The sequence below is a fragment of the Papaver somniferum genome, unplaced genomic scaffold (genome assembly GCF_003573695.1).
Source record: "Papaver somniferum cultivar HN1 unplaced genomic scaffold, ASM357369v1 unplaced-scaffold_125, whole genome shotgun sequence".
NCBI classification, from domain to species: Eukaryota; Viridiplantae; Streptophyta; class Magnoliopsida; order Ranunculales; family Papaveraceae; genus Papaver; species Papaver somniferum.
Genome location: NW_020621603.1, coordinates 7,159,022 through 7,169,720, shown reverse-complemented (window position 1 = coordinate 7,169,720; position 10,699 = coordinate 7,159,022). Strand labels below are relative to the sequence as shown.

At 41.5% G+C, this 10,699-nt stretch overlaps 1 protein-coding gene across 1 annotated transcript in view; it reads left to right on the top strand.

The window, feature by feature from the left end:
• The first annotated feature begins 2,496 nt into the window (after positions 1-2,496).
• Positions 2,497-10,699, top strand: part of LOC113331267 (pentatricopeptide repeat-containing protein At1g12775, mitochondrial-like) — a 66,150-nt gene continuing 57,947 nt past the window's right edge. Inside the window, exon 1 of the mRNA XM_026577995.1 lies at positions 2,497-2,670. Coding sequence (XP_026433780.1) covers positions 2,497-2,670 — 174 coding nt within the window. The remainder of the gene's footprint in view (positions 2,671-10,699) is intronic.

The following is a 10,699-nucleotide window of genomic DNA, read 5'->3' as shown; positions in this document are numbered from 1 at the left end:
ACATCAGCCCTTTATTTTACTTTCTATTCATTCATCATTTTTATTTTGTCTTTAACTTACCATACATGCCTCATGTCAACTGATTCTTCTAGGAGTGACTCGTCTGAAGAGGAGGAGTCGGAGAATAAAGAAAGTGCATAAATAAAAGGAGCCGAGCTTGGTGACCAGGAGGCGGCGTTGCTACCGAAGCCTGCAGATGGAGACTCTTATACAATTGAAGAGATTATAGAAGTGCCGATCTGAAGCGCGCCTTGAAGCCGAGGGTTCTACGCACCTGTCAAAATGTTTTTATCCCAATGATGACTGTCTCATCCCTATCCTTCTCAATCCCTCTGTGTTACCATACCATACACCCAGATGGGTTATTTACCCGGAGCTGGAGGAAGTAACTATCTTTTCGTTCACCAAAGTCCCGCGCATGGCCGTTCTTCGCGGTGATTATTGTCTTCACATTATTGACTTCCACTCTACAGCAGTAACGCCTTCCATATGGCCACATTTGGCGTTGTACATCCTTTCCAACCCCGACTACGTAGACACTATTAGATCAGCGGGTATTGAGGATGCAATAAACGCATCTCTTCATCGGGAGGTGGTTAAATGTAGGCGTGATATCACGCGGCTTTGTTGTCGCTGGGTGCCTCATGTTCACTCTTTCTTTTTTTCATGGGGGGAAGCAACTGTTATTTTGTAAGATGTGGTTGCGCTTACGGGATTGCCAATCCATGGAATTCATCTTATGATGAAGCGGTTGTCTTTGAGGCTAAGACTAACGAAGATAAGATTATAGGCCTATTTGATAGATTGTAAAGATGAATCTCGGAAGGAGAAGGTGATAAAGGACCAGATGGCAAAAAAGGGGGTGGATCTAAAGTCAGTGGTCGAAAAGAAAACTTAACCCCTGCATCCAAGGGGAAATCCATTCCATCAGAGAGCAATAAACCCCCTTAACCACGTCCAATAGGAGAGCGCTTACTTGCCAGCTCCACCTGATCCTTTGAAGCTCTTCATGGTTCGACTGCTTCACCCGCACAGGCTAACGATTCTTCCGACTTTGTCACTAAACTGAATACATGCGCCTCATTTCCTCTCTGGATCAAATAATGGGCACCTTGACTAGTTGATAAGAAGGTCACACCTCTTCTCTAAAGGAAAAGAACCCTCATGATTAATTAACGAACTTCATCTTGTTTTGACTTTGTCACGATATTTTTGAGTACAGTCTCTAGGACACCATTAAGAGCAATCTCGTGTCGATGGCTGTATCGATGTCGCGTGGTGTTTCTTTCCTTCTGGCTCCGATGTTCTTTGTTATAATATCCGTCGGGTGGACCCGATTCATGAAGTTGAAACTTTTGTTCCTGCTTCCTTCATTTGTTCCTGCTTCCTTCATTCAAGCGTGGGCTGGGGAGCACCTTCCCGGGTATGCCCATGTAGCTCGTTCATTGGCGATCCATCGTGTAAAAGAAGATAAACAAGAAGATAGTACTCTCATAACGATTCCCGCTGCTTATAGTTATCCGCGGATGGTTCTTTGGCGCGGCAAGGGGAATGTGACCAAAGATGACACTTTATGGATATAGCCAAGGATTTCAAGCCCTTCTCTACCATGATGGTCTCTCTGGCCCCGCTAATTATGATTTCACGTCTCCGCTGGAGGGCTCGATGTTGGATGCGTCACAAGTTCTATTAGTACATGATCTTGACTCAGTAATGGCTGTATCGACCAGCTACCTTCCTGGTTTTTACAGTGTTAAATTTATGGCGATGTCTTATAACCTTGATCGTGCGGCTCAGCAACTAGGGTCTGATCAAGGGGTTTCGTTTTCTTACGTTCCTTTGTTTGTTTCCGATGTCCCAGTGGTTCGTGCCATCTTTGATCTTTTTATCTTTAGGGGTGCAACTCGTCTAGGTGATCGCGAGATTATTTTGTTTTCAACATCTTATCCTAGATCTTCTCTTAGACGTTTCCGAGGCAGCTCACAATTATCATGATCAGATTCGTCGATGCGCATTGAATTTTGTTTTGTGTGAGGTATCTACCCATCCTCAACTGGTTTATAATGATATCAAATTACTGCGTGCATCTGATTGTTTTAAGTTGAGTGACGAAGTAGCGAAAGAGCATGACTTTAAATCTGACACTAAAGGTCGTCCCTTGGAACCGCTGATGACTTCTTAGGACCCGCCCGAGGGGTATGATCTATAAGGTCCCTTGGAACCGCTGATGACTTCTTAGGACCCGCCCGAGGGGTATGATCTATAAGGAAGGAGTTGAAGAAGAGAGGAGCCAAGCCTCCTTTTTCCAGCAGCAAACACGCTAGGATTCACATCCCGAAACCCGCTGTCAGCTCTATGGCGATGTAGGTGTGTGGTTAGTTCTTTCTTTCTTCTCCCCCCATTTTTTTCCCATCATTTTCTCAGATTTGTTTTTTTTATTAGAACATGGGTAATCGCAATCATAAATAATTCGCCAAGCAAGATGACTCTAGTAGTATGAGTGGTGTTAAGCGCGTGAAGCTTGGCGGGGATGGGTTCATGTCGAATGTCTGCCCAGACGAAAATCCGGATGATCCCAACCCACTATCATTGATCGAGGATATCCAGTTCTGTATTTCTAAAGTAGTAGACGATGATGCAGCTGGTTTCGATCCCCAAGCTTACACGCGGGTGCATGGTTTTTGGGTTCCTTCTGCCTTGGTCGCTACTTATAGGAGCGTTGTTGAGAGATGCGGCCATTTTTTTGAAAGAGTGTGTTCTTGATATGAAAACACTATGTCATATAAACAAGAACCTCCTGGAAGTCGCTGACAGTATTTAACGGAAGGGGAGTGATCTTATTGAGGTGGGTTTGTTGAAGGGTTGAGAGACTACTATTCAGTCAGCCTTTGGTCTTGGATTTTCCTAAAATGGTTAGTGAAAATGCGGGGGTCTAACAACCTCACCCAATATTTCGATTAGCAATCTGTATGGACTAAGTCTAATATACTTTTAAGAGAATCAACTAGACAGTCAGACTCAATCTTAATAAAAAGTATATCAAGGAGTTAATATCTCTATCTCTTGATTTAAATCTTACTCAAGCAATCTGTGACTCTCGATTAAATACAAGAGAGATAAACTTGGATGGTACCAAAGACCAATATCCAAGGATCAATCAATATCCAATCAACAAGCAAAGGTTGGATTTCACTATTGATCGATACTACGCACAACCTGTGATATTTTAATTATATAACAAAATATAATGCGGAATAGAAACAACAGAGACACCAGAAATTTTGTTAACGAGGAAACCGCAAATGCAGAAAAACCCCGGGACCTAGTCCAGATTGAACACCACACTGTATTAAGCCGCTACAGATACTAGCCTACTACAAACTAACTTCGGTCTGGACTATAGTTGAACCCTAATCAATCTCACACTGATTCAAGGTACAGTTGTGCTCCTTACGTCTCTGATCCCAGCAGGATACTACGCAAAACAACTTCTCCCCAAAACCTTAGAGGTAGGTTTTTGTTATGGAGCATGACCCTGGCCATTTCATGAATATTCATATTCTTTCTTTCAGCAACTCCGTTAGCTTGAGAAGTAATGGGTGGTGAGTATTGTTGAATAATCTCCAGTTTATCACAAAATTCAAATACTTTGGTGTCTTTGAATTCAGTGCCACGATCACTTCTAATTTTCTTTAGTTTGCGACCTTGTTCATTCTGGATTCTATTAACAATAATCTTAAACTCACCAAGGGTTTCATTCTTATGAGCAAGAAATGCTACCCAGGTGAATCTGGTGTAGTCATCTACCATAACTAAAGCATACTTATTTCCTCTAATAGTAGATTGTTGGATTGGTCCAAAGAGATTCATGTGAATTAAATCAAGTGGGGATTTAGTGAGAATATCTCGAGATGACTTAGGGTGAACTTTCGTTTGTTTACCCTTTTGACAGACACCACATACACCATCAATCTTTGCATTGATTTTGAGAATGCCTCTAACAAGTTCTTTGTTAATGATCTTAGTTAAAAGACGATAATTGATGTGACCAAAGCGCTCATGCCAAAGATGTGTAGATTCCACCTTAGTCAAATTGCAACAATTACTAAACTGAGTATCGAGGAGATAACAGTTGTTTTTACGACGAGTTCCTTGAAAAATTACTTTTCCAGTTTTGTATACAATGTCACATCCATTTTCATTGAAGACAACTCTATGGCCTTTGTCACAAATTTGACTAATAGAAAGAAGATTTGCAGTCATACCTTTGACATAGACTACATCATGGATTTCTGGAACATCGGGAAGCTTGATTGTACCCTTCTTGCTAATGTAGCAACAACTCCCATCTCCGAACGTAACTGGTGTAGATGGTGGATTTTCGACAAGGGATAAAATCGTAAACTCATACGAAGCTCTGATCCAGCAATCAGACGTGAGTATTGAGACACGGGTCTCTCATCGAATTCTCAACGAAGAGTACTTTCTCTCAGAGTACATGTAGATATGTAGTCTCACAACTATACAACGGCATATCTCATGAATACTGAACACTTTCAGTGATTATTTCTATATAGTATCACGAGATGGACAGCTCCTAGACAACTTGCTCTACTAGTATAGAGCGATAACGTCTTCAGGAACAAACAACGAGTTTACCCTGACTATATAAAGGATATGACTTACCGACAAGCTCATATCGGGATAACTAATGCTCCTAGACAGCTTTCTCTGCAAGTATAGAGCCACAAGGTTAATTGTTCCTAATTAAGATTAATTCTGTCGTGACATTCACTACTGAATTCCCAGAATAATCTATTATTGCTCCTATTCCATGGTCGAATCCACGACTGGTCTCATGGAATGACAATAGCAATTGCTCATTCCATGGTCGAATCCACGACTGGTCCCATGGAATGGCAATAAACAATTGTTCTGATTCTATGATCGAATCCACGGCTTGATCTCATAGAATAACAATAACTATATTATCTCATTACTCCGATTTCATGATCGAATCCACAACGGGTCTCATAAATGGTAATAGATAAATCTTAATTACTCCGATTCTATGGTCGAATCTACGATCCCATGGAATGGTAATGCTTACTTTATTATTCTGAATTCATAGTCGAATCCTCAGATGATCTTATGAATTAATAATAAACATCTTATTACTCAGTTTTGTGAATTATTCTCCACCGAATTCCACAATTAGTAATAAATAATCAACAACCGGGCGTCTGAGCTACCTCTAAGTAAGCCCCGATTCAAATGGTGAAGGTGTATTCAACGACGATACACTAACAGTCACCGCACGAACGAGTATTTCAAAATACAACGAAACGATGAACCTATGCAAAATAGGGAAGAAAATAATAAATAATTAAAAATATTGACCAGGGTGCTGGGAGCACGGACACACGACCGACCGACCGTGGTCAATCCCATGCCAGTTTTATATTTTTAATACATTTTTATTATTTTCCATGATTTAATGAAAATTCTCTCATTTTATCAAATCTCCTTCGTCTTGAGGAAACTCCTCGGTTTCATGGTATTTTCATAAATTCGTAAAAAAAATATAAAATTAAGGAAAGAAGTGTGGGGCGTGACCGTTGGCCAACCGGCCATGCCTTTGTCCCAGCCGTCCCCACACCTCACGATTTCTCATTATTTTATTATTATTATTATTTCTCTAATTTCATGAAAAAACTCCTTGATTTCATGGTATTTTGCACAAATCATCAAATAATAAATAAAATTATGAAAACTTGTGGGACCGGGCTACTAGCCGACCGGCCATGCCCTAGCCGGTCCCACACGCCCCTTGTTTTATTATTTTATTTTATTTTTCCTTGAATTCATCAAATTCCATGATTTCATGGTATTTCTCTCAAATTAGGAAAAATTCTCTCAAATCATGAAAAATATAAAAAATTATGAAAACTCGTGGGACTGGTCCCCTAGCCGGCCGGCCACGCCCGTGTTTTTATTATTTTAATATTTTTTGCTACGTTGAACTCATGAAAACTCCTTCAATTCATGGAAACTCCCTAAATTCATCAAATTTCTTAAAATTCTTCATAAAATCATCAAAAATATTATAAAATTAAGGAAATGGCACCACGGGACCGTGGTCAGGACCGGCCGACCATGCCTTGGCCTCGGAGGTCCCACGCCTCCTTATTCCTTATTTTATAATTATTTTCCATCATCTCATGGTGTTTTCCTCAGTTTCGTCGAAACCCTAATTTTGGCATATTTTCTCGAATGGATGCTCAATTGCACGCCAGAAAATATCAAAATTCTCAAGACTGAGACGCGGACGCCTTGGGGACACGAGCACGCTATCTTGACCGACCAAGATTGTCTCTTTGGCTTACAGAAGCATGTCCCATCAAGTTTCACAGTTTTGACCTAATTTGCACAATTGCACGTATTAGGTCCAAGACTCTACCATCCACTTTGGATTTTCATGAAGTGATCATCAGGCGGTCACGTGACTTCCTAGGGCCGGTTTCATGACCCCATGATCGGTCCCTCCCTCACGTCATAATTAATTAGGTTTTCTCACCTAAGGCTCAGACGAATAAATGATTAAACCAGCATTTAATCATTCTTTCACCAAAAAATCATCAACTCTTCAGGAGTTCTTTGTATTTGCTCACGTGAGCATATGGACACTACATAGTTGATCCACGGTCCCATGTAGTCGTTCCCTCCTTCGTCCCATGGTTAAACTTCTGACGAACCATGAATTGATCATCAATTGATCAAATTAGGGTTTCTGAATCCAAGGATCATCATTCCAGATTCCAACCTTAATAATTTACGACGACCTCATGGTCATTAATTTTATTAATTATGCTCGGTTCAACGACCAATATTCTAATTAATATTTTTGGTACGCTGCCAATAATCCATCAGATGAGCAACACATGCTCAGACGATCAAATATTCAACAATTCATCACATGAGAAACATTTGCTCAGATGATAAATATTTTCTCAAGGAATATTGGTTCAAAAATCAATATTCAACCATCGAATGAGAAATACTTGCTCACTTCATCGTAAGAACTATACCTCTGTCTCATGACATGTTCAATTCGTGAGTTTCAGAACATCATGTTCAACTCAGCAACTACGTGGACTCATCGTCCCATCAAACCACGAAGTCATCAATTGACTAACATACCACGAGACGTCAATCGTGTCACTTTTGGGGGATATCACTTAGGGTTTTGGTCTGGCAATGTGAGCAAGTCGTGCAATCAGTTGAAGGAATTCACGAGGTAGTGGGTGGAAAATCGACCAAGTGTCCACGCGTTGAGCAACTGGTTTCAAACACGATCTCCACTTCCCCACTCCTTGATTCCATCAACTGTCACACTTCATGGGTTCATGGTGTCTAATATTCCAGCAATATAAATAAGTCTCTGAATCATGATTGAGGGATCAGCGTCAAAAGTATCATCAATCTCACGTCTCATCGATAACACGAGATCATCAACTCATCAATTGAGCAACTACTCTCAATTGAGCAATTTCAATCATTCAGAGCTTATCATATTCAGAATTCACACACCCACAATCTTTGATTACCATTGATTCCACACGTTTCCCAGCTTCCCTACTACAGATCAACCCATCCTCTCTTGTGACCGAATTTACTCTGGAACGGTCATTGTCTTGATTTAGGCCGGAGTACTACAGATTGATCTCTCGATTCTAAAGCACCCCCTTTGCAGCGATGCATCTGTGTGAGGTTTAACATTTCGCTCGGTTCGAGGAGTCTCCTCAGTACGGTCGTCTCCTTAATTCCTTAAAAACCAGCAAATCGTTTTTCCCCATCTACAGATTGGAGACCACAGTGAGAGATCATTCTCTCGATTGCAATCTCACAATTTCACAAGATGGTTGATCTCAGGTCAGGTTCAGTTACGAATCCTAGCACAAACCGTGCTAGCACTAGTAACAACAACAATCAGAATATCCCGGAGACAATTCCGACCTCCAATACTGATGGTGGTGACATTACTCCTCCTCACGTCGAAGGTCATCCACTGTCCGGACGACACCATGAAGAAGTCAGAGGAGATCCACCACCTAGCATTGTTGATATTATCAAAGCGCAGGAGACTCTTGCAAAGAATCAGACTGACATGGCTGCTACACAGAAAGAGCTGTGTAATTATCTCAAAACTCTTATTGACAAGATGTCAGAGAAAACTCAAGGAAAAGGAAAAGAGAAAGAAAAATCCTCAGACGCTGATCCTGAGGTAATTTTGATTCATACAGTAGATGATGATGAAGTCCGAAAAGCTGCAGACGATCTATCGGCGAAGGAGTCATCAAACTTCATCACTCGGGAGGATTTGGAACGCCTTCTGGAGAACCGTGGAAAGGACAAGACCCCACATGTCCATTGTCACCAGCCTCCATACCCTGCTGCTACGCAGAGGATTCCTCTTCCAAAAGGTTATATCTCTCCAACCTTTACTTTGTACGACGGAACCGAGAATGCTCGGGAACATGTTTCTCGGTTCCTGGAAGCTTTGGGTGAACATGAGCATAACCATGTTGTTCGCCTCAAAGAATTTTCAAAATCCTTGAAAGGGAGAGCATACACCTGGTACAACAACATCGCACCAGGAACTATCAACGGTTGGGGAGAAATGGTTAATGCTTTCTATAGGAAGTATTTCTTCGTTTCATAGAAAATTACCCTCTCTGATCTCGGAAGGATGTTTCAAAGGAACAACGAACATCCTAACGATTATGTGAAAAGGTTCAGAGTTCAAGCATTGGATTGCCATGATCCGAACGTCACGGAGCAGCAACTGGTAGACTTGTGTATCAACGGCATGATCCCGGTCTACAGAGCTTTATTAGAAAATATCCGTTTCCATACCTTCTCAGAGCTTCATGAAGCGGCGAAGATATCGGAAACTACAGCACCCGCTTTACTAGAAAGAACAAAAGCTACAAAGGCTGAAGAACCGCGAGACACTCGAGGTAGCAGACGTCTAATCAAGAAGCAGTAAAACCTCCAGCCTTCCACACACATTGTTGGGGAGTAAACATAAAGACAAACCGCCGTGCAAGCATACCTCAGCTCCTTCAAAAGCACAAAGGAAGGATAAGCAAGATGCACAAGCCTCTGACCTACGCACAAGAGTTCCTGATCAAGAAGCACCTGACTTTCCTTTTTCCATTAAAGAGGTGATCGAACTCCTGGATGTCTGGGTCCAAGATGGTGCAATCAAGTTTCCATATGTCAAGAAAGAACCAACTGAAGAAGACATGGAAAGTCCTTGTTACTGCCGCTTCCACAGGTTCGTCAATTATCCCACAAGCGACTGCGTAGTTTTGAAGCATATTTTTAAAGAGAAGGTTGATCCATAGTAACTTCAAATGGGGACTAAAGGAGTACACAAGAATCCTCTCCCAGTCAAAACCTTACACTCTCTAAACAACTTATCAAAGAGGCAGTTCAATCCTTGGTCGAACATGAATTGCGTTATCTGTCGAAGGCACAAAGGAGAGACATGTTCACAGTACTGAACCACATCCTGTCAAGAAGTCAGTTCCGAAAATACTTCTTGAGCCTCCAACCACATACCAAGATATGTACGACTGGGGACTGCTTACCACAGTCAATCTCAGAAGAAACGAATTTGGAAGAACGTTGATCGATGCTGACACCTCCATCAACAAAATTCCATTGAAAACCATCGGATCCACATGCATCACTCGAAAAGAAGATACTCATGCCCCATTTCAATCAGAGACCTTGAAGGAGCGCTCGGAAATACTTATGGCTACATCATTCTCAAATTGAACATAAGTTCAACCTGGACAGAAACCAAGTTTCACATAATCAATCAAGAAGATCCAGGATATGACATGTCCTTCAGACGAGCGTGGATCCATGCTGAAAAGATGGGTACTTACAAAGCGCCTTTGGTTACACATCTCTCAAACGAAGAAAGTTCTAATCCAGAAGATTTGACTGACATTCCTTCATCAGAGTACTTTGAGTAATTTCGACGAGGTTGAAGCAAGAGCCTGCAAAATATGCATAGACATTCATCAAGAGGTTCCGCGCTCAGTTGATCGGTGTCCACCAGGTCTTTTCTCTAAGTCCTTCATCAAGGTACCTCCAATTTCGACTACCTGGGTCTTTACATCAATTTTTCTACCTGAATCCTCTATTTAGGTCCTGTCAGAAGAAGGGAAAACGAAAGAGAGAGATTCAACAAAATGCTGGGGATTGACGGTCCACTGGTCAAGACGATCGATTTCAAAATCCAAAACCAACCAAGAAATCAAGACCAGAATAAAACCTCACATCTCTCAGAAGTCCAAGGTTCAAGATATCATGGAAGGAAAACTAAAGAAAGTCAGCAAAATAAGATTTCTGCATTTCTGCATCCTCCAAGACTTGCAAAGCAGCTTTCTCCGCCTCCAGCTTCTTGGTCAACTCAACAACTTCATCCATCTTCTTCAACACGGAATCACTGGTGGTGAAAGGAGTGTCACCTTCCACTGCTTTCCTGATAGCATCAATCTTTTGACGAAGCCATTTCAGATTGAATCTAAGTTCTTCAGCTTTCTTCAAGTTGTACTCCCAATCAAAGAGTACATCCCGGGTGACAGTATTTTCAGCTGTGATGTGGATATCATTTATAACA